Source organism: Hirundo rustica, chromosome 6, assembly GCF_015227805.2.
Source record: "Hirundo rustica isolate bHirRus1 chromosome 6, bHirRus1.pri.v3, whole genome shotgun sequence".
Lineage (NCBI taxonomy): Eukaryota > Metazoa > Chordata > Aves > Passeriformes > Hirundinidae > Hirundo > Hirundo rustica.
The window spans coordinates 30,273,943-30,297,732 of record NC_053455.1 but is presented as its reverse complement, the minus strand read 5'-3'; the positions used below and the strand labels follow the sequence as shown (position 1 = coordinate 30,297,732).

Sequence of the window (23,790 nt, the reverse complement as noted above, 5' to 3'; positions counted from 1 at the left end):
CAAACTCTGTGTCTTCAAGATTATGGCAATCTGAAGGTGCTGGAACCAAAAGCATTACTGCATTATTCTGTTAGCTATTTGTGTAAAGATAACTTCCACAAACAATTCTTGTGGGCTGGTTATCTCAACGAATGTATAAGCAACAAGTAATTGTACTGCTTCTGTCATTATTCTGGAGAGGAAAAGGAAGATGGCCAAAAACCTACCTGTTCCCAGTGCTCCAGTTAAACAGCTACTGGAAGGGCATCCACTGGTCGGGCACCCATTGACAACCAGTCCACTCCCCTTGATGGCTCCATCAGAAGGTGTGCGCCTGTGTCCACTTTGCTGGGTGTGGGAAGAGACTGTCACGTGTGTGGGAGTCAGGGACTGGTTGGGGTCTTGTTTGAACCTCTCGATCTGAACGTTGACCAGTGGGTTTGTAATGGCTGGCAAGGGAGCCTTGACTGTCACTGGGCTGACAGGCATCTCATAAACCACAATCTCATCACTGTCTGAGCGCAGCAGGGACCGGGTGGAATTACATTCGGAAATGGAAGACAGGGAAAGAAGGGTGAGGGATGTGGATGGCTCGCCTAGCAGCAACAGGGGATCATCCTTCTTGAAGATCTTCCGGGAAGGTGGACTAGTGCTCCTGCGTGGGCGTCCAGCACGCTGAAAAATGCTGTCACGCTTCTTCTTCTCCTCCTTGGGCATCTCTGGCTCCTCCTCAATCAGCAGCTGACATTTCCCTGCTTCTAACAGATCAAAACCCAGGCCTGCAGCAGCCAGCACTGCTCCACAGCCAAGCAATGCAACCTCACATCGTTTGTGGTGGGAGCTGCTACGTTTGAGGCTGTTGGTGGGTGTCAGCTGTGGGGTACTGGTAGCAGAATTTACCGGGGTGGACTCCTCATTGGCATCACTAGAAGGGCCATCCCACTCTTCATTCTTCTGAAATGGGATGCAGAGGTATGACTGATTGTGCACAGGTGAAGGATGCGCTTTGCCCTCTCCATTAAAACATTCGCTGTCCTCATCATCTGGAAAGCAAATGAAAATAGACTTCGTGTCAACGTAACATTTTCACTGGCAAATGTTATGGTCTTGCAAACACACTTCAAAATAACCTTCTCCTCAGAAGATGCAACTGTTCTCACAAACATCATTCATCAACTCTCAAATACAGTCTATTGTTTCCATAGAAGATAGGCTGAGAGAAGGAACTGGAAACACTATCAAAGTGCAAGAAATTAGCTAAGCATTCAACCACTTGAGATTAATTGCAGAACAGCATTTCAAAGGCAACCTACGCCTCAATAACTTCTAGAGTAAATCTGTGTGTTTGTGAGCGAGAAGCAAAAGGTAGAAAAAATTTAAGGATTGCTCCTTGCAAGTGAAAGTGTAAGCGTGCTGCATATGTAAATATCATTATTCAGGAAAGGAGCTGAGAGACAGCATGGAGCTAGAGGAGAATTAACAGAAGCTCATTAGCTTGACAGAGGGAGAGAAGCACAAGCAGTGAGGTGAACAAGAAGAAAATCCAGAAGGAGAAAGTGGATACTTGACAAAGAAGAAAAGAAAAACAGACACCAAACAAAATGAAAACATTGCTGTAAGGTACGAGGTGAAGGTCAGGAAAGAGGTTCATTGAAACGTGAATGGAAGTGGGATAACAGTACCAAGTTCAGGGAATTCCTTTACCCATCTCTGCTAAGCTGGTGAATCCTGGAAAAGCAGGTGCAGTTCTCTGGATCTTCCCAAGATTCGGTGCACTGGATGACCACTGCTTGCATCCTTCTACCAGAGCTTTCAGACTGAAAATAGTAGAAGGATGTGAGAAAATGTACCATACTCACAACCACTTTCCATTCTCCCCTTATATAGTCTCTATTGATCTACTTAGGGTATGCATGTATCCATCTCAACTACATAGATCTGAAGTTCCCCTACAGCAAGAAATTTTGTGATATCTTTATAGCACTTTGAAACATAAAAAATAAAGCAAAAAGGTCCGTTCCTTGTTTGTTACACTAGGGCAGTCAAAAGGCCTCTGCTGATAACTAACAAGCTATGAATGCAGAATAATAGAAGGCAACACTACAAAAATCAGATGAAACATTTTCTTTTTAAATCAAGGCATAATAAATCATGATTTCTTTTTGCCATCAATCATACCATGGCAGTTAAAAAACGAATTGCTCAGCAAGGGGAGGGGAAAACACCTCCAAAAATGTTTTCATGTGAAACACAAATGAACAATGAAATTCAAATGTCACTCACTAGGACAAATAAAATGATAAACTAAAGTCACTGTCACAACAAAGCCATGTCTCCGTATTATAAACCCCAATATTTTTCTTATAAAGAAAACACTGTATTGAAGTACAGTTAAAAGCATAAGTTCTAGATTACAGAAAAAAAGGCAACTAAACTTATAAACCATATCATTGCTGCTTTTACTTACAAACACAAAAAGCCCAGGAGAAGAACCCAAATCCCTACTTTGACCTGTGTCTAAAGTTATGTTACCAGGCTCCTGAAGTTAGTAGTAATCCCTATTAATAGCTTTTCATTATCATCATCCTGCACTAGTTTCATGATATCAGACATGTCAACAACTTTGATTAGCAGCAAAACTTCCTGATATATCCATATTCAAAGTTTTATTATTCATTTATCAACATAGTCTGAACTGGAAAATATCTGGTGCCTTTCTCCACAAATTCCAACATGAAACATCACAGTGTTGGTGAAAAGCCACACACACTTAGGATAGGCAGAAATTACAAGGAAGGAATAAAAAGAATTCAGACTATCTGCAGATATCTCAACTGGACACACAAAAATATGGACTTGTTATTGAAAGAACAGAAAACTCAAAAATCTCTTCCAGCTGCATTACTAGCTTGCATTTTTTTTTGGCAAGACGTAATTCACTACCATCATTCCCTTAAAGAGAAAGGGAAATACAACCATATCTAAGTTACCTCTCATGATTCTTATTTTCCACCAGAATCATTCTGCATTTCTAAGACAGCTGCAATTCCAGGATTTCAAAAATTTATTAAATTGGGGTATTTTTTTGCCTTGGTATAAAACTTTTTCCTCTGCTCTCTACCCAATAGAGATTCTGTATTTGTCACCAAAATATACTGCAGCAATAGCAAGGCCACAGGACCTAAACTTGATCAGTTGGTTGATGACTGTAGTATAGATATGACACTAAAAGTATCCTGTGCAGTTCTCAACTGCATTCCAAGTCCATCCCCATTCACCACTCCGCAGTACTGCACATGCAGTACCCTGCTGCCATCCTGAATCCAGACAGCACAGCACTGAACCCTATTTGTCAAGACAAACAACCACAGGGTTTTATTACAGGCATGAGATTCAGTGTGTTCTGATTTACTCCCTCCACAGTATGCTCAGCTGTGTAACACAACACACCAAATAACATATGTTGGATCTAAATTACCCAGGTGTGTAACATGCCTACCTAGGACACATACTATAAACAGAGATGCATATAAAGGGAAAGCTGGTGAGCGAAAATAAACCATATTAGCAGTGTGAACACCTCCAAAACTGAATCTCAAAGCTCCTACAATATGGGTAGACAACTACTGAGGAAGGTGAGATTTCCCCAGTGCTAAGAAAACACATACTCAACTTAGTTTGCTTTGTTTCTCAGAGCAACCTTCCCTTGCAAAGTACAGAATGAAGATTTGCTGTTACTGTCAAAGTGCAGCTCAGTTGGAACAGGAAGATAAATAGCCACCAGAATAATTTCAAGGCCTGCTATGTTTGCCTTAAGGTTATAAAATTTTCATCCTTCCCTTTTACTTTTTGCTCCTTCTCTTTTCCCCCCAAATTACAAGCAAACCTCAAAGACTTGTCCAGAAGATTGCTGCACATCATTTTCATTAAACAGTGGGTGAATTTGAAAACAATTCAAAACATGCTGACTTGGAGAATGTTCCTACTAGAGGAGTATTGTCTGCTATTGCCCTAAGGAAAGACAATGATTTGAAAGCACTAGCACTAAAACTATATTTAAATCACCAACATAACAACTCAGGAACCTAAAGACTTCTTACCTGTAATCTATTTAGATTAACTAACCAGAAGGTTCTTACTTACTTTCTTGTATTACGACTGAGTCACTTTCCTGTTGCCTTTTTCTACTGGGAAGTCAAAGGCACCCCTTTTTAGGAATGGTAAGATGACAAGGTTTATTTGCTCAGAAAATTGCAAAAAAATTTCCCTACAACTGTAAGACAGCATGTCCGGTGTCTCAATATCGTTCTGTAATAATGTTAAGACATTAATACAATATTGGAGTGAATAAAAAACGCCTGTTGCCAAGCTCACCCCTATTTAGCTTGCAAGATTTTAAGAGATAACTGCTAAAGGATTTTAAGTCACATTCACTATCACCTTCCATAAAATTAGCAACCTGTGCAAAAATCAGGGTGACCACCACCCATACCATAGTAAGTCTGTGACTAATCAATGCCAAGTTTAAAGACAGTTATAACTTCACAGTATATCCTTGAGAATACACTGAAGGATCACAACTGAACTGCCACAGAACTAGTTCAACATAGAGCTTCATCCAGTCTCTGCAATTCAGCACAAAACCCTTCTGTGCATATTCTTTGTGTTCAAAGATAAATCGAGAAGTATGAATAACCACTGTATCATCTTTTCATGACTGCCTTTACTTGATGTTAATTATAGGTCACTGCAATTCTCACAATGCTATTCTTGAAAAAAAAGTGGAATTATCTCCTGTGAAGAATACATGGAAAGTGATAAAAATTATGGAGATAAAAAGTTCCGTGGATCGCAAAGTCCCATAAACAGCAGTAACACCAGCACTTCTGCTACCAGAACAGCGTTATGGAGAATACTTGAACTGGGCTTCTCTATCCTAAGTTTAGCTCTTCACTTTATCCCAATTTTCCCCGGGTTCAATATTTGGGTCGGCCCTGTTTAATATCTTTATCAATGATGTGGATGAGGGGATTGAGGGCACTTTCAGTCAGTTTGCAGTGACACCGAGTTGGGTGGAAGTGTTGATCTGCTGGAGGGCAGGAAGGCTCTGCAGAGGGATTTGGACAAGCTGCATTGATGATGAATCAAGGTCAGTTGTATAAGGTACAATAAGGTGAAGTGTTGGGTTCTACACTTCAGTCACAACAACCCCATGCAATGCTACTCATGCCAATCAATGGGGATGAGCGGCTGGAAAGCTGCTTAGAAGAAAAGGATCTGGGGATGCTGGTCAACAGGCAGTAGAATGTAAGCCAGCAGTGTGCCCAGGTGGCCAAGAAAGCCAAAGACATCCTGGCAGGGAAGTGATTATTCTTCTGTACTCAGTGCCAGCAAGGCCGCACCTCGAATCCGGTGTTCTGGGACCCTCACTACAAGAAAGACACTGAGGAGCTGGAGTATGTTCGGAGAAAGGCAATGGAGCTGGGGAAGGGTCACTCATATGAAGGGCAGCTGAGAGCTGGGGTTGTTTAGCCTGCAGAAAAGGAGGCTGGGGGAGACCTTATCATTGTCTACAGTTCCCTGAAAGGAGGGTCTAGCCAGGTGGGGGTCAGCCTCTTCACCCAAGTTACAAGTGATGGGACAAGAGAAATGGCAATTTGCACCAGGAAACGTTTAGATTAAGTATTAGGAGAAACTTCTTCATTGAAAGGGTGATCAGGCATTGGAATAGGCTGCCCAAGAAAGTGGTGGAATCATCATCCCTGGAAATGTTCAAAAGGTGTGGGGATGTGGCACTTGGGGAGATGATTTACGGGTGAACATGGTAGAAGCTAGGTTAATGGTTTGACTCAACCTTAAAGGTCTTTCTCAACCTTAACTATTCAATGAAGTTTTATCTCCTTACCCTGTAAAATAAGAATTTAAAAATACTAAAAAATAGCAAGAACTATCTTTTGAGTTACTAATATTTACTGCAACTCTACCCCCTTTAAATCATAGTTTGCATTCTGGCATGATCTCAGCAAGGAGGGGTTCATTGTATGTTACCCATACTGCCCTCTCAGCAACATGCTCATGTTTCAAACACTCTGCAAAATGCAATATCCATATCAAATCTCCCTAGGAGAGATTCTGAGTACTACAGAACATCTCAGTTGAAGAGAGAACAGGACAGTTTTATGAGCAACTAGTTTGCAAGCAACTCCTTTCCAGCTGTCTGTGCCCAAAAGCAGTCAGCGCCTCAGTCTGCACAGTAATGAACAGAAAATGGAAGAGGTCTATTCCCAGAATTCTAAGAATGTGATTTCAAGGTAGAAGTGTTTTTTTCTGGCTTCAGTGATCTCCCACCTTTTTATTAATGATTGTAAAGTGATATCTGTTTTAATTCCTTAGAATGCTATCCTATCCTTCATTTGTAGAATAGATGAAGCACAGGCAGCAGTCAAAGAAGCTTCCTCCATACTGTCCTGCCAACATGTCTTGAGTATCTTAGAGAGAGAACATATTTTAATAGATTCAGGTCTTCTTGCAGGGTACTATAATATTGATGCACTATGCAAACATCTATTTTTCAGGCATTTCACACCTGAACACGAAATGAAAGATGAAAATTATAAAGATGAAGATTATAACCAGCTATATTATACTCCGTGCTAAAAAACATGGCAAGAGTCACACCATCAATTTATCAGGGGGACACACTCAAACTCCACTGAAAATTACCAAACATTCAAATCTTTTAGAAGGCAAAAATAGCCCTATGTTTAAAGCAGCATTCCAGCAACAATTCATTGGAGGCTTGGTATAAATAATTCAGACACAAAGGAGGAAAAAAAAAAACCCACCAAACAATAACCTATAGAAACAGAGGTACAACCTGTATTTCTGCAAAAATCACTTTCAGGATTGATTCACTCAAAGTACATGTCCTTCTCAAAAGACTGAAGAGAAGATATTTTCTTGGCTTTATCAGATACTTTTTATGTACTAGCATTTAAGACAAGAAAAAATTATGTATGAGAATTGTAAGAAAGAAGCTGTTTCAGATATTATATGAAACTACAGAAAGCTGAGCCTTAAAACAGAGAAAACCTGTGACAGAGAGTTTTGCACAGCTAAGAAGTTTGACAGCTTACAAATACACCTAACAACATAATAGCAGACAGTGAAACATCAGTTGCTAGCAAATGAACTGAATACAATTTTGTAAACTGTTCTGAATCTCTAACATCCCTGGTACAGGAAGGAAGTTTAGAAGCAGAAAGGTGTTTGCAAGCAGATGGGCAAATCTCCTGTGAGCCAGCTCCTGAGCAATTTTAACCTGGAAAAGAGTCTTCCTCCAGGCCCTCTTACCCCTCTTCTCCTGCACCTAGCTCCTTGTGACAAAGTGAGCTTGGTCCCCAGGTGCGTCCCTTTTTCTTCTGGCCTCTCTTCTCTTCTTCCTCTCCTTCCTCCTTTGGAAGGACTGAGCTTCGTCCCCATGTTTTACTGCTTTCAGCAGGTGTCACTTCACAAGGGGAAAGAACAGTGGAAAATGGGAAGGAAAAACAGATACACAAATTAAAAGAATTGTTTCCACGGCAACAGAAAGAATAAAACATAGGCCAGAATACGAATAGTAATAAAAGTGATTTTCCCATTATTCTGACCATTTATCAACACAAATCTAACAACCAAATGCCAAATTAAACATTCCCTAATCCCTTCAAGAATAGGTAGCCTCTCCAGCTTTATTCCATCACCAGTTTCTTTAGAGAACCACCAGTTTGAAACCAAACACACCAAGCACTATCAAGTGCTGTGATATCCAACACAAACACTATACATTAGTTAACACAACTTTCATAATTCTAAGACATGCATGTCTGCCTATTTCTGTGTTATTACGGGAACACTATTTGCATGACAAGTGCCCTTGCTCTTATTTCCTTAAAACAGTAACTTAATACACTGCAGCAATGTTTCCAGATCTACTCCACAAATTATATTTTTTTTAAATTAACTTGTACACCTAAGGTATATATTTTTGATAGAAACAGCAGTATATTTCAAGAACTTGGGTAAGTATGGTTTTAGTCTTGAAGGAGGTAATACTCCCTGCATCACCAAGACACTCCATTTTTCTCTCTAAATGCATACATAAAAGGCACAAGGCAAACATTTTAGGTACTTTCTTTAACAGCCCCGTCCTAGATATGGAATCTTGGCATCTTACCACGCTGACAGACTGCACATTTCCCAAATTCAATACTACATTGAGCTCCTTACACTGTATGGCCCTGAGTCTGGGAATAATGGTAGGACTTGCAGGAGGGCTGGAGCAGCTACTGATCAAGCTTTTCCTTTTGTCCATCGTTGGAGAAGCCTGCACAGTGAATTTATGCTGAAAATCTGTTTAGAGAGAAAAAGAAAAAAAAAAAAAAACCAAACCAAACCAAACAAACAAACAAAAACAAAAAACAAACCAACAAACAAACAAAAAAACACCACCACAACAGAAAGACCGTTAAAATTCTCTCTTTTTTTTAATATAAGAAAAAAATAAATAATAATTTATAGTAACTTCCAAAGCGCAACTTACGGGATATATGTAGAAATGAAGTTTTACAGCTAATTGCTATTTGCCATTGTACACACTGAGAACTCAGAACGAAGATGTGCATTCACAGCCCTGAAAATATATCTTCTTAGTGTATGTATAAAACACACACATAGATCTTGTGTCAACTGATATGCCAAATTATATCCCTATATGAATCCTTCCACATTACCTCTCAGTTTCTTCAGCACCACCAAAAATAGGTGCTTGCAGACCTAAAGAAAGGCAGAGGTAACGTACACATTTTATCATAATTTCTTTTCTGAACAGCCAATGTCTCCCAGAAAACAAAGAGTATAGTGCAGGTCATCACCCCTAATGTAAAGATGAGCACTAGGTGATTTACAAACCTCCTATTTCTGTTTTTTTAACAAATTTAAATCTCCATAAAGAATCTGCAGTAGAAATGCTAAGGATTCAGTATTTCTGAATATCACCATCTTCACTCTTAAGAGAGACTTTGCCAACACCTTACTAATATTTAACATTTCTTCCAGAGGTCCCTTCCATGTTAATAGGAGTTGACATATGCACTTGCAATCTAGGGCTTTAGTCTCACAGCTGTGAATGTATTTTTGATCATTTTTAGATTCCTACACCAAAAAAATCCAGTAGATTATAATTTCTCCTGCAGCATTATGTACAATATTCTCTGAGCATGAACCTCCATCATCTTCCATGTATAGCCTTTAAAAAATGGATTCTTTTGAGTACTAACAAGTTTAAATGCAACACCACATTTTTACAGTAAGCCATATACAGCCAATGGCTAACAAATATGTAACATTTCAAATTTACTTCTGGCCTTCTTCTTGGAACTTTGGTTAATGCTAGCCACAAGAGCATTAAATTTACTTTATTGATCCCAAAGAGGCATGTTTTTCCTGAAGTACCTCAAATCCTTTCTAATGTGTAAGGGTCAGCAGTAAGGAACTATCAAACCCACAGGTTGCTCCCATTTCACCTGGCACAGCCTACCACATCACCAACCTGAAGGCAAGCTGATATGATTGCCATCCTTTAACTTGAGCCGGCTCCTCTTGAACTTCCCCATGCGTTTCTTGACCCGAGGCTTCTCCTGACACAGCTGGTGGATGATGATATTGAGCTCCCTTTCCAGGATGTCAATCTCACGTTCTGCCAGTTCCTGTTCTCGCCTTCGTAGCAGCTCCTCATGGTTCTTCTGTTCAACAGCAGCACGAGTCAGCTCCTCTTCCCATGTGCGCAGCTCCTGCAGGGAGATAAGAAGGCAGATACAAAAGGCTACCTTGCGACCTGTGGGTTAAGACTAACGTGACCAGTTCCGAAGGCACAGCTTCAATGGCTTGCGCTCACAGAACCACAAAAAACACTGGTCAAAGGCTCAGCTGAGAGCCAAAAACAATCCTCAAGGACTTCAATGCTTGCCATTCAAGGCCCCTCGTACCAGTACTAAAATTCAGATGTAACCACTTGTGAGGCCACACCTGAAATCCTGTATCAGATTCTAGGCTCTCCAGTACAAGACAGACATGGACATACTGGAGAGAGTCCAATGAAGAATCATGAAGGTGATTAAGAGACTGGAGCATCTCTCCTATGAGAAAGGGCTGAGAGAGATGGGACTGTTCATCCTAACAGAGACAAGCCTTGGGCGGGGTGAAGGGGGATCTTACCAGTGTACATGAAAACCTGAGGGAAGGGTGGAAAAAAGATAAAGCCAGGCCCTCTTCAGAGGTGCCCAATGACAGAACAATAGACAATAGGCACACACTGAAACACAGGAGACACCCTCTGAACACTTTTTTACTGCATTACTGAGCACTAGCACAGGTTGCCCAAAGAGGTTGTGGAGTGTCCCTCCTTGAAGATATTCAAAAGCCATCTCAACATGGTCCTGGCAAAGGCACATAAGGCAAACCTTTCGATCTATCCCTTGCTGATAGAACAAATTAACTGAAACTGCCCTTGAAATCCCAAAATCCCACTGCACTCCTCGCCTCTCACCACAAGGACAAAAGAATCCAGCACTTAGAATAATTCTCTCCAGATGGCCAATTCCAGGGCAGAAGGCAAAACCTGAAATTTTTCAGTTAAACCTCAGATAGATAATCTTATTTTAGTTTAGATGTTTTTAATAATGTCATTGTTACCTGGCTCATCACCAGGGAGCTTTGATACATTTTACTCACTAAGTGAACAGCATATAAAAATATTTCCCCATTGCTAAAGAGGAATACAGTACTCAGCCTGAGGGCAATGTAGTTAGTACTGCTTAGCTGTTTGTCTGTTGAAGTTCCTGGTTTTCAAAAATTGTTCCAACACAGTTATGGCATGGGACAACAGTAGCAAGGAAATGCCTATCAGCTAATTTATTTTTCCCAAAAGCTACCAAAATAGGTGAATAGAAATGTTTTAAGTATTCTTGTAGAAGATGACTTCTTTCCTCTAACCCAAAGTCTTCTTTTCCTTCTCTCTGCCTCCTCAACCCAACCTCTGAGCCCAAATCAAAACAGCTGCATATTATGAGTTTACTTTCAGGCAAGAAGACTGTGAACTTACAAATGTATTATTACACTAGTGATTTTGGTGCTGCTACAGTTTTTCTTACCAACAACTAAAGACAGTCTCTGTAAGGACCTTAAATTAGATGCAGCAAGCTGTGCTTTCTGCAAGCTTGCTTGAAGAAAACTTCAGCTTTTTCATGTCTTCCCTTCGAGGCTGATGGTCACCACTCCTCTTAATCCTGCCTACAATTTTTGTTTCCTGCTATTTGCCCAGAAGGATTTCAGTTATAGGAGATACTGGACCCTTCCCCTGGTAGCACTCATGTTTATTATAGTCTATGCTCAAAAGCTTGAAAAACACAAACCCAGCAGAACCAAAGCTACAGTGTTAACTAGAGTATATATATGCTGAAACTACCCCTCCTACATTTGTTAATAGTCTTCATTGGGTTGCTCTATTAAGATGCTAATAGTGAAACAGTTATCAAATGCAATAAACAATTAACTCATCACAGCAATTTACACAGAGTATAATGGAAGCTCACTACAATATTAGAAAGATTAGCAGCTCAGGATGTGGCTATTTATTTCTCTCATCATTCCACCCTTGTGTGCATCACAACCTGCCATTGATGCGGGGACTTAATACAAGCTCCAGTAAAGCACAGACAAAATTAGCTCTGGGACGCACGAAACAGCAATCCCCATTTGAACTATGAAATGGGGAAATTACAATCCAGACAGCACAAGCAGGAAGCACTGCTCCCTACTTACCTTTTCTTTGGCTCTGAGCTGATCAAACATCTCTTGGATCTCTTGTTTCCAGTCTTCCTGCAGGGAGTGGAAGGAATCTTTGGGCATTTCAAAAAAACCAGACTCTTCTATGGCAGTAAGATGGTCTAGGATAGTGGCAAAGGAAGGTCGTGAGTGTGGGTCAGGGTTCCAGCAATCTAGAACAGAATAAAGACAAACAACTGTCAAGCATCTCTAAGTCTGGAGGTCTGAGAGGATGGGCAGTACTTTACTGATCCCCAGTGGCTAAGAGTGGCATACACACTACTGGTGTTACCCCAGCTCTCCCACTGCCCACTTGCACTGACTATTGTCAAGTATGGAATTCATGCTTTCACGCTTGTACAATAAAAGCACTTAAAATCCCTAACTACCTAGGTCTCTAGGTTCTATTGCAATAATATGTCAAGTAAAATACAGATTTATTAATTTTACAGAAGGTTACACCTTAAAGCACTTTTAGAAAATAACAAATAGTTCCCTTAAATATTTTGCTTGAAGATGCATGTATGCATTCACAGAGTAGAAATACTATGCAAGGCTTTTGCAAACCCTTCTTTTATAATAGTTACGCTGCAGAGTTAATGGCCATACTGCAGGAGGATATCTATCAGGGTTTTTCCTGATGCCAAACTCTAATACTAAGCTGAGTCATTATGAATCTTTTCTCAGAATGGAAAACCTCTCCTGCAAAGCAAACTGGGCATAACTTGTGTGAAAATAGAAGATTCAATAAATAATGACATCAAACTGTGCACCTGGAGTTCTCCTATTTTTACAAGTCCTTTTTTATTATTTGAGAGACAATTAATCAGATATTTTTCTTTTGCTTTTAGGAGAAACCACAGAAAAGCAAGTTGTTTTCATTTACAATCTAATGTAATTATTCAGGCAATTACAAAGCTGTAAAAACACATAACTGAAGGTAGCCATCTTACCACATAAGGCAACTCAAGCAACAGTACAAAAGGCAATGTTTTACAGTGATGGGAACTGAATACAGAAAACAGAAACAGAAAATAGTACGAAGTCATCCCTCAAACTACAAACAATCCCCCAAACCATTACATCAAAACATTTTATTTAACAACACTTTTGAATAGGAAATTTGCACTCATTCAGTCCTCTCTCTTCCTTGCCCCTCATTTCTACTCTGGCAGAAAAAATTACTACTTCATTCTATGTTGTCCTGCACCAGCACTTACACAGGTTCTTGTTCAGCAAATGTCCTTTCTCTCTTTAGTACCAGTAGATGCTCAAATTCCAGAGCAACCAAACAGAAAAACTTTACATTCACACGTATTTGTAGGGAATACGGCTTTTCTGCATGAATGGAAGTAACTAACATGTGGGTCTCTCTCATCATACAGCATTGCTCCACATGGCCACTGGACTTAAGACACATATTACTGCAGCACAAGGCAAGAGTTATAAAAATGTACTGAAAGTTCTTCTGACCTTGAAGTCAGAAGGAAAGGGAACATGCTTAAAAAGTATTAGGTGATGTCCTAAAGGACATTCATTCACCCATCAGTTTTGTGGACTGAAGTACAGTGAGGGGTAGATGTAATTAAAAATAAAAATCACTTCACAAAACCTTGCAACAGCCAAGGCTTGGTTCTTTCCTTTCATTTTAGCATTACTGAGATTTTTGCAAAGAGGTTCTGTTTTCAAAACTGTGGGTATCAACAGGTTCCATGCTGGAACGCATTTGTATTTATGGCTTTTAATTTGCTTCTTTTATCAAAATAGAGAACTGAAGATGTTAAATAAAGAGTGCTCTGATGATCCCCTGCTGCTGGCCAATTAGTAGCAATGGGTGTTACAGCTGGACTGTCAGTGCCATAATCCCTGTCTCTTTACCTCAGGTTTTAAGCATGGCAAAGCAAACATGACCCAAAGTAAAACAAAATGCTGCAGCCAGCCAAATGCATGAATGAGTGAACAGGATAACTAGCAGGTGGCCCGTGGCTTTTATTTTCCCAGGCCTAGATCAGCCATTATTTGCACTAATGAGGACAGTTGTAACATATAACTCTTTTCTGTGAAGAGCGAAAGTTCAGCTTTGTTGTCTCAGTGAAGACCACCATGGCAGTAATTCAAAAGTAAAAGCAGCATTAGAGGAAGAAGAGTTCACCCGAGATGGGAAACAGCCCGTTCGAAAAACAGCTTTGGTGAAGGGGCAGAAAGTAATTGGGTTCTTTTGTTCTCATCTTCGGCCTGCACACGGAGAAGCCAAGTGTTCCAAAGCCACGTGGGCGCTCACCCCGGTGCTGCTGGGTTCAGGCTCCGGACATATGCCTCTACCTAACCTTCCCAATAGAGGGCATTATTTTAAAATCCTCACTTATCGTTAAGAAATTCAGGAAAGCATATCAGAATAAACTACCTGGAACAACACTGAGCTGGTAGTTTCATCAACTCTTTCAGATTCAGTTTCTCACTTTACACTGCCTTCAAGCTACTCTACCTGCAACTCTATTGTTTACTATCCAGTAGGGTAGCTCTTGTTTAGCAGAACATACGTGAAATTACTTACTTTAAATTAACCGAAGCCTGTAACCTAAAGAAAAGACCAGCAAAATGCAAAAGAATTCCAAAAGCAAAAACAATAAATCCATCAGAAACATTATCTTCATGACTCATATCTTCTTCCTGAGGTTAAAAGTACCACCAGAGGCCACAGAGTATCAGTTCTATGTTGAGACTCACTCTTTGCTCACCAAGACTATAAACCAAGTTTGATTTCTCTTTGTCTTGTTTTCTTTTCTGCCAGATAGGTATAAAATGCTTATTACATATAAACACCTAGAAATCCTTGGGAATAGGTACACTGACAAAAATACTGAAGGTAAGGAAAAGAAAGAGGGGGCAGGAGAGAGGGAGGGAAAAAGGGACGGAGGAACAACTGAAGCTCAGGAGACATGAAAGTAGTTTCAATGTCCAGCAGATCAGGTCACATAAGTACATCCAAAAACTACCTCACACAATCCTTTTCAATAACTGCAACAGCTCTGATCACTAACTCCTGTATTTCTTCCACCTCTCTGTGGCTCACCTTGGGCATGAACTACCTCCACAGACAAAGCAGAAAATCACATCATTCTGACTGAAAATACGGGTTGTTTTGGAATGTCAAAGCCACATTTTAACCCTCTCCCTTAAATGGCAGTAGGATCAAGTTTCATTTCAAATCAATCTGACACTACTAGCAAGATGTTCAAGCTATGAATTTTAAAAGAAGCTAAAGACTTCAAACAAGACCAAAATATGTGAAGTGCTGGTATTGGTAAGTCCTTGCTACTAGATGACAGCAACAGCTCCTGTTTTCCTATAAAGCCAGTTGATAAAAAAAATCTCATTCATTATTCCGGTAGTAGACTGACTGTCTACTGTAGCAGACTACCCTCTACAGCACAGTAACAGCCAGGCCTGGCTTCCACAATAACCTGCACCACTGAATGAAGCCACTGCAGAAATCCGTGCTCCTAGGTAACAAAACCAACACAAAGAGGCCATGCTCAACAGCACTCTAGAAACAGCACAGACCACCCTCACACCACAGCTGGCTTACCTTCCATGAGTTTGGCAAAAGGCTCAGGACACGTGGAAGGGATTGGGAGGGCAAGCTTATTCATAGCAACACCGTATGCTACTGCAAGACCATCAATTCCTCGGAATGGTACTTCTCCCGTTAGCAGCTCCCAAAGCAGCACACCATAGCTATCAGGAAGGAAACAAAAAAGAGAATAGGTGTTCTACTTTAACACGGTCTTTGTTAAGCAACAAGATAACTGAACCTGGGAGTTTGGTACATTAAGAAATTGCAGTTTGCAGGACAAGCTTATCATGAATGCCAAGCTGGTGATCTGCCATATTTTACCTGCTTTTTTTAATAACTCTGAAATAAGATGACATTTTCACCTTTTAGGCAAAAATAATTTTCTCTCTGAAACTGGGAACAATCTGGAAACCATAAATCTTCTAATTTAGTTTCAAACCAGAGTCTCTCAAAATACAAAAAAATATGAAGAAGGCTTGATGGTGGCTTGTGATGTCTTAAAATAAGTAAAAAATACTTCTGCAGAATTAGGTTGTCATCTTAAGATGTTCTACGAAATACTGACTGTGAAGTTATGGAAATAGGTCCAAGACTGTTCTCCCCAAAAATATATGATGACAAACATAACCTCAGAATATTTTTTCTGTTTCTTCATACTTGGTGACCTGACAGTTTTTTCTTCCATTGATCTCAGTCTCTTCTGAACCCATTTACCATCCATTATATTCTGTGGTAGTGAACTCCACAAATTTAATTATGTATTGCCAAAAAATACTTCTGTGTAGGTGTTTTGAGCTTGTCACTTGGTAATTTCATTGGCTTCCCTGTAGTTCTTTCAATACAAGAAAGAGTAAACATATGTTCCCTATTAGCTCTTTCCATGCTGTCCATGATTTCACAGGCTCCCATACCTCCTGCCTAACTCATCATCTTTCCAGACCCCCAAATCCTAATCTAGCTAAATCCTAATCTAGTTACTATCCTGAACAGAAGCCATTTCATATCTTGCATTGACCTTGACATCTGTTGGAATAAGCAAAATCACAAAGTTTTAAAGATATGGGGAGAGGCACTAATGGTAATGCTTGTTTTCTTTCTTTCCTAATAAATTTTCATTTGCCAGTTGCCATTCTCACTCTTTACAAAATGAGCTAAGTTATCCATAGTAGCTCCAATGTGTTTTTACTGAATCACAATAGTAAAATTTAGAGCCCATAAATTGCACATATGAAATTCTCACATGGGTACTATTTTGTATTTATTATATAATACTTTGTATTATTTATTATTATATTGTACCATCTATTTTATCATTCATTATAGTAAAACTTTTCCTCATCTCTCTGCAGTAGATTAATATTTCTTATCCTGAGTATCATCAACCATGCTACCTAACCATTAATTGGTTTTTTTTTTCAAATCACTTATGATTGTGTTGAACACAGAATTCCCCACCAATAAAACTGATTTATTCCTTTAGTAATTAAGAATTTATTAAATGATGGGGAAAAGACTTGTTCTCTTTTCCCATAGCAATTTACTTTATTTAAAACCTTATGATGAAAGATTCTGCTTAAAGTCTTTAAAAATCCAAATACAGTAGAAGAAATCTCACCACTTATCCATATATTCAGCATCTCCTTCAAGCATTTTCACTTTTCCTACGGTATTATATTTTCTTCTACAAAAGCTGACTCTTCCCCAGGTATGCTCACATGTCCACCAGCTCTCTGCTCTTTAGTGCTGTTTCTACCATTGAGAAGAACTCAAGATCATACTATGCTAATACTCAGGAAGCTCTTTCAAGACCTGCCACCACATCTGCTGCCTTCCATTTCTCTGGTACTACACCAGCTTTAAGCAACGGATTACACAGCACAGCTATTATTAACTCAGCTGACTCTCATGTTCTTGTAGAAATCTTGGGTGTTACTGTAAATCTCGGGAATTGTTACTGCTCATTTTATCAGTCAGTTTTAGCACCTCTGTGAATTTTACTTCAGTAAGATGTCCTCCAGGTTTGACTCCCTTAAAGATACATTTTCAGCTGAAAATGCCTCTTTGCTCTGCTGTGCTCTGGCAGACACAAAACACTGAGGTTTTTCTCTGGCATAGCCTTATCTTCTCTGCATTCCCATTTCGCTCACCTCTGGGTTGTTATGTTCTCCTGTAGGGTTCTCAACTGTGCTGCATTTGAAAGCAAGGGATTTGGTTTTATGCTTTAAGAAGACTCTCCTCAAAATCCCTTTATCTTCTTTGTTTTATGTTCAACTTGACAGAGCTCAATTTTCCTCATTTGGATACAGACTGAGCATTTTAAAAGATGTCTTTCAATCGTCTTTTCTATACTGTTCTTCATTCTTTTAAAGCACTTCCCAAACACTCATTCAGAGCTTTAACAGCATCCTTAAAAGATATCCATGTTGCATATTCTCCTTTTGTTGTTGTTACACAAGATTCCCAATGTTGTCAATAATCCTGAGACTAAACATTATTGTAACAGACTAATTTTTCTTAATTTTCCTTGCAAAGATATAAAATCTAAGTATACATATATTTGGACCATGTCATACTGTATAACCTTGAAGGCCTCCTAAGCACACCTGAAGACCAAATGAAAAATTGCTTCTCTTCCTACAAGCTCCTTAAATAGCTGCTCCAGGAAAGAGTCTGAAGCTAAAATATTAAGCTTTTCTTTTTTTAAAGCAACAATTTCCCTACCCATTTGGGAGTACATTATCACAAACTATACTCCAGTGATCTCCTTTCTACCCCATCACATCTTTAACATTCACTGTAACTGCTGTTACCTTAGTTGGACAGTACTTAGCACTATTCCTACTTAGATAAAGGATTTTAGTCATTAAAGATTCAACCTTTGCTGCTAACACAGCAATTGTACTTTATGAAGGAGAATATACTATTTTTTGACCTACACAATCTTTTGCTTTTTTCTTATGTAATTCACACTCTTGATATTATAATTTATTATTTCTTACTGTCCCAAGAGCATTATCTGAAAGAAACCCCAAAACTAGAGTCTAAAGAGCTTCCGTTTTCCTTTTAACCTTCTAGGATTTATAAAACACTCAAAGAAAATAAAAATTGAACTGAATGTATATTTGGACTGTCTAAATCTGATTGATCACTCATGTTAATTTTCAGTTTGGATATGACTGTTGATAGTAGAAGGTAGTAAAATCTATCAAAGAGTATATTATTACTTTAACACTAGTATTGGATAAGGCACTACTGATGTGCTCAAAGCACATCTTCTACAGGGTAACTTCTAAAGGAAAAAGGAATAGACAGACTGGTGTTTCTTCTATGAGACACTAAAAGTGCATATTGCAAGAAAGGTCATTTTGCTTCTGACAAAACTCAATGCCACTATACTTAGACTTCATTGCTGAGAATATTGCTTCCATAGAACTGAGGAATACTGCTCTGTGGCACTTGAACAATAATCCCAAGTGAATAAACACCAAGAGAGGTGCTGAACAAAGTGTTTTCCTATTAACTCCCACACAGAAGGTTGGGAAGTACAAAGGAAAAAGCCAGATCAGAAGACTTACACAAAAAAAGGCATAGAAAGAAAGAAACAAGGGCCTCTACTCATTCTCAGTGGGGAGAAAGTAATCAAGCTCATTTATTTTTCCAGCAGCTAGTAGAAATTTTTGGCCTTTAATTACGAAATGAACCATGTGACACAACCCATGCATCCAAGTCAACTGACACTTGTGTGAATAATTAACCATCTTTCAGTGATCCAGTAATCCCTTAAGCCATTTAACATCAGGTTCAATCCTACTCGCTGGATTTTCAGGGCAAGGGAGGCTGGAGGTCTGCAGGATTTCACATGTGATTTTGCCACCTCCCTTGTTAGTCTGTGAACTTTTAACAAACAAGTAATTTTTTCTCACTGGGACTGTTCCATGGCACTTGTACCATAGGCTTCTCTTATCCATTTCCCGAGGTTCAACACTTTGCATGAGGAAGGAATTATCAGCCCAACAAAGAGATCCCAGTTCAAACAGAAACTAGAATACGACTTTTGTTAAGGAAAAAAACCCCCAGACTTCATGACATTTTTATGGCTATTAACAGCTGGCATTTTGCATGTTAATGAACTGGCAGTTCCAGAGATGACCCTTCCTGCCCATTTCACAACAATCAGTAACATGTGCTTCTCCCAAACAAGTTTCTCCTAATATTGCTAGTCAGCTCTTATCTGCCAGGTACTGAAGTGTTGACAGTGCTTCATTACACACAGAAAACTGCAGAAGCCTACAAGTGGTCAGTTGTGGAAATGCTCGACCAACACTTGATTAAAACAAAATATTCCAATGACCAAAGTTTCTACACCCAGCACTGAATGCCTGAAACCTCCTGATCTGCTAATCTGATGGTTTTAGCTAAGGCTGGTATTCCATTCCTAAATGGAAGTTAAATTCCCAATTATTTCACTGGTCTCAAAGTAGATACAGCTTAAGAACATTAAATTGAGGAACAAAGAGAACTCAGATGAAGGCTGTATGGTGCCTTTATATTCTACATACCAATACTACTGACAGTATGATTGTCTTTTAAGTAGCACAAGTAAAAAACAGTGCGCAGCAAGCAAGAAATATATTTAAACAGCCAAATGACAGGAAAATTTTATTTATATCCCTACTAACATTAGTGTACAGTACTGGATGAGCTGCAATATCCATGCTTCAACTTAACTCCTGTAAATCCAAAGCAAATGCAAACACATAACAGATTTACAGGAAAGGACTTATTTAAATAAAACTGTAGTTTCATTGTCCTCTGTGCAATATAAGCACAAGGCTTCTACTGTATATGTAGAGCCTGTGGGTACAGCACAGCAAAATTCACAGCAACAAGTTTTCACTAGCAAGATTTACTAAATACTGGTACTATGAACAAACTTCAGAGTGGCCCAGACTGGCGATAAATACCACGTGTGGCCATTCCTCACTCTTTTAAAGTTCTTTACCAACGCTACTCTAGAGTAAACGGAGCTTTTTAAATGGAACTCGAAACATGTTTTGAGAAGATGAAGCAGTCAGTTACGATAAGACTGACTCAGGAAATTTCAGACCTAGCATGCATCTTCTTTACCTGTTTGTGCAGTGAGAACACAAGCAGAACAAGATTCTTGCTCAAAGGCTGAGCAACAGTTCGCCCAGCTGTACTATTCTAATAAGCTTTAAAGAAAAGGTATTGAAATAAAAGGGTCTGTGAATATTAGAGACAATTCTGTTGATGCTGCATAGACTAACTGGAAGGTTGTCAGGCAAAAAAACCCCCTATGACTCCAGTGATTAACCCAGTGGTTGAACTGGACAAGAGGAGGGGCAAGTCTAATAGGATAAAAAAGTTAATCCTGTTAAGAATTTCAGGTTGCATCCTTGGGTGGGGACCAGATTTATTACACAAGTCCATGACTGCTTTTGTAAAATCTAGGGCTTATAATCATTGACAGACTAGTAGTGATTGCACTGGTAAGCATTTGTCCTCTGCATACATGTTTCTTTTCAGCTTGTTTAACTATGAATAGATGTTTTAGCCACCAGAAAGAAAAGGCTTATTCAAAGACAGTATATAAGTTCTCTTAATGGTGATGACTCTCTGTTTAAGGGAGAGTATTGTCAGGAACTCAACCTCTTTTCAAGGGAAGACTGGTAACAATAAAAAGAGAAAGTGATAAAGGAATCTTAAAAGCAGAAATAAGGTATTCTGAAAAATGAACAAATAATTTCAGATATTTACAGTCCTTAAGTGATTCAGAGCCCTTAAATCAATGACCAAACTGGTACTTTTGCACAGGTATAGAGGCACTTGTGCTACCTTCATGAAACTCACCAACCGACTGAATAATTCTTGACTTTTTTCAAATGAATTCATACTGGTACAGAACAGCAACTGATCTGTTCATAGCATGCCTGGCTTAGTAAAGCTACAACTACAGGAAAACTGTTCCCCCTTTCCCTTCCCCTCAGGTTATCCTTAAAGTCCTTCCCAGCACTGTTTCAGAGAACAGCAAGTTTAGACTTGAGGTTGACAAGCTGAGTACAAACCAGTACCATCATCACGTGCACAGAAAGGGTGCACAGCTTTAAGATTTTCATTTCTGCCAGACATCACTCCAAATAAAAGCCTGGTTCTTGCTCAATCAGTCTCAGATTAGCTACAGGCTACCACATTTAATTACACTGTCAGAATTTTATCCACACTATTAGAGTGCAAAGTACAAGTTCACAGACTTATCACAAGGCAATACATTATCTATTCAGCAAAACTAGGTAAGGAAAATGAAAGCCCCCACACCAAATAGCTGCCATAACAGCCAGACAAGCCTACCAGCTGGGCTACTTCATTATCCTGACAGGTTTTACAGCATGCACTCACTGGTGGAGGAGTATCAGTGGCCAGCAACAGAATCTTACTGTTATGAAGACAAAGATCCTGACATTTCAACACCTTTTTCTCCACAAGAAAAATAAAATTCTCTCTATTTCATCTGCTTTGGATGTTCAGTACTAATTCTAAGTCATCCAGCGTCCAGAAAAGTTGCTGTCCTGGAGCTGTTTCCTGAATTCTGTATTTACCAATCCACTTAACTGTGGTATTCAGACTCAGTTTCTGGAAGTATATGGGCCAACCCTTACACTCCTCCCCACCATATTAGCTAGTCCACAAAAATTGCAGTGCATGAATGAAAAAGACAATATATACATGCAAGTCACTATTTATGGATTACATACTCAGATGGACCCAGATAAGAGATCTATTACCCTATGTGAAGGACTAGAAGGGTGAGAATAATTAATAAAATTATTATGAAAGTGAAAAACATAGTATTTGGATTGAAACAGCAGGGGGAATTTGATTAAGTACAGTGTGTTTGTGTACACATACATTAGTGACAGACTACTACCAAAACAAAATATTTCAAAATTACTTCATATGTAAAACAGTAAAAATAATAAAGTAATTCTCAGATTGTATTATGGCCTTTGATTATGTCAGTCAATAGCCAAAGTAGCACAAAAAGTTTGGTTTAGATAAAGCAGAGGGGATTTGGATTATGAATCCCTAAATAATCTGAACGAAAACTTACAGAACAACAAAAATTTAGAGGCATGCAGTGGCTGGTTCACCGCTTAGTTTCTACAGTGACAATAACTCTGAGCTAAGTCTTGACAGATGGAAAGCAGGTGGTTAAAGTTTAAGACCTGAATTTTAATATTTGGTTCACCATTACTCATTCTCACATACAAAAGAGGCTTCCTGGCAGGTCTAATTATTCTTTAGTATCCAATCACTTAATGCCAAATCAATACCTCCAAACATCGCTGCCTTTGGAGAACATGGAAGAGCGGATGACCTCAGGAGCCATCCAGGCATATGTCCCAGCTGCGCTCATTTTGGTAGTTTTATGCCATTCCCTGGCCAAGCCGAAATCCGTGATCTTCAACATCTTGTTGCTCAGATCTCCATTTTCCACCTTTTCGAGTATCAGTACTGGAGAAAAGGGGGGGAGGGGGAGAATAAAAGGTATGCAGAGTAAAGCTAGTATTTATTCAAAAAAGATTTTCCTGGAGATTCCCCAGATTTCAAGACTTTCCCTGGCTTTTCATTATTGAAGCACACCATACCCTATTACAGGTTATTCCAAGCTGATCCCTTCATCTGACAACCGAACAGTTCTCTAGCAAATAACTTCAAATTTAACCAAAGTACCAGGCCCCAGAGAAGAAATATGTAATAACATAATTATTTAATATAGTACCTAGTGTCATTCTGTATAATGCTCGGCTAAGAGGAAGTGAACCACTGTAACTTCTAGAAATCCAGATAAGGGAAGTCATTTCCTAATTAATCCTCTCTCAGCAAGCCAGTAATAGCATCTTTTTCTTGAACTGCTTAGAGGACTTTTTTTTGTAAATCCAGATACACACAGAGGCTGGATATACCCTTCATGCAAATGTGTTAGGAGTAGAAGCTCTATGCACAATTTTTTTTTTTTTAATCACTATTGAAAAAACATATTTTTCATCAGTAATTACATGCCCAATTCCAGAATGCATATAGACCCCCATCATTATGAAACTACTTTTTTCTATCCTGTTTCAGTAGCAAAGGAGTCCGTACCCAAGAACTTTAAAAACATTCAAGAATGCTGTGATATATGACATATTCCTCTGTAGCTGGAAAGTTGTACTGTTACACCACTGAGTGTAAACCAGAGCCCACGAGCATCCACTCTGCTTTAGCAGCAGTCCGTTTTCCTCTTCCTTTATCTTAGTACAAAGTGACCACATGAGTTGCACCAGCAATGCAACATAAAGCAACAGACTATG

The 23,790-nt window shown here is 39.2% G+C and overlaps 1 protein-coding gene across 2 annotated transcripts in view; it reads right to left on the bottom strand.

Annotated features, from left to right (window-relative positions):
• The window catches only part of MAP3K9 (mitogen-activated protein kinase kinase kinase 9), a 62,051-nt gene that overhangs the window by 10,947 nt on the left and 27,314 nt on the right, over positions 1-23,790 (bottom strand). For both annotated transcript variants that reach the window (XR_005701318.1, XM_040067233.1), the window contains exons 3-10: positions 22,771-22,951; positions 15,431-15,579; positions 11,839-12,014; positions 9,569-9,809; positions 8,248-8,370; positions 7,333-7,486; positions 1,684-1,796; positions 207-1,022 (exon numbers count right to left, since the gene is read on the bottom strand). Coding sequence is in view for 1 of the 2 variants with exons in the window: in XM_040067233.1 (XP_039923167.1) it covers positions 207-1,022; positions 1,684-1,796; positions 7,333-7,486; positions 8,248-8,370; positions 9,569-9,809; positions 11,839-12,014; positions 15,431-15,579; positions 22,771-22,951 (1,953 nt within the window). In the remaining variant the exon portion in view is untranslated. The remainder of the gene's footprint in view (positions 1-206; positions 1,023-1,683; positions 1,797-7,332; positions 7,487-8,247; positions 8,371-9,568; positions 9,810-11,838; positions 12,015-15,430; positions 15,580-22,770; positions 22,952-23,790) is intronic.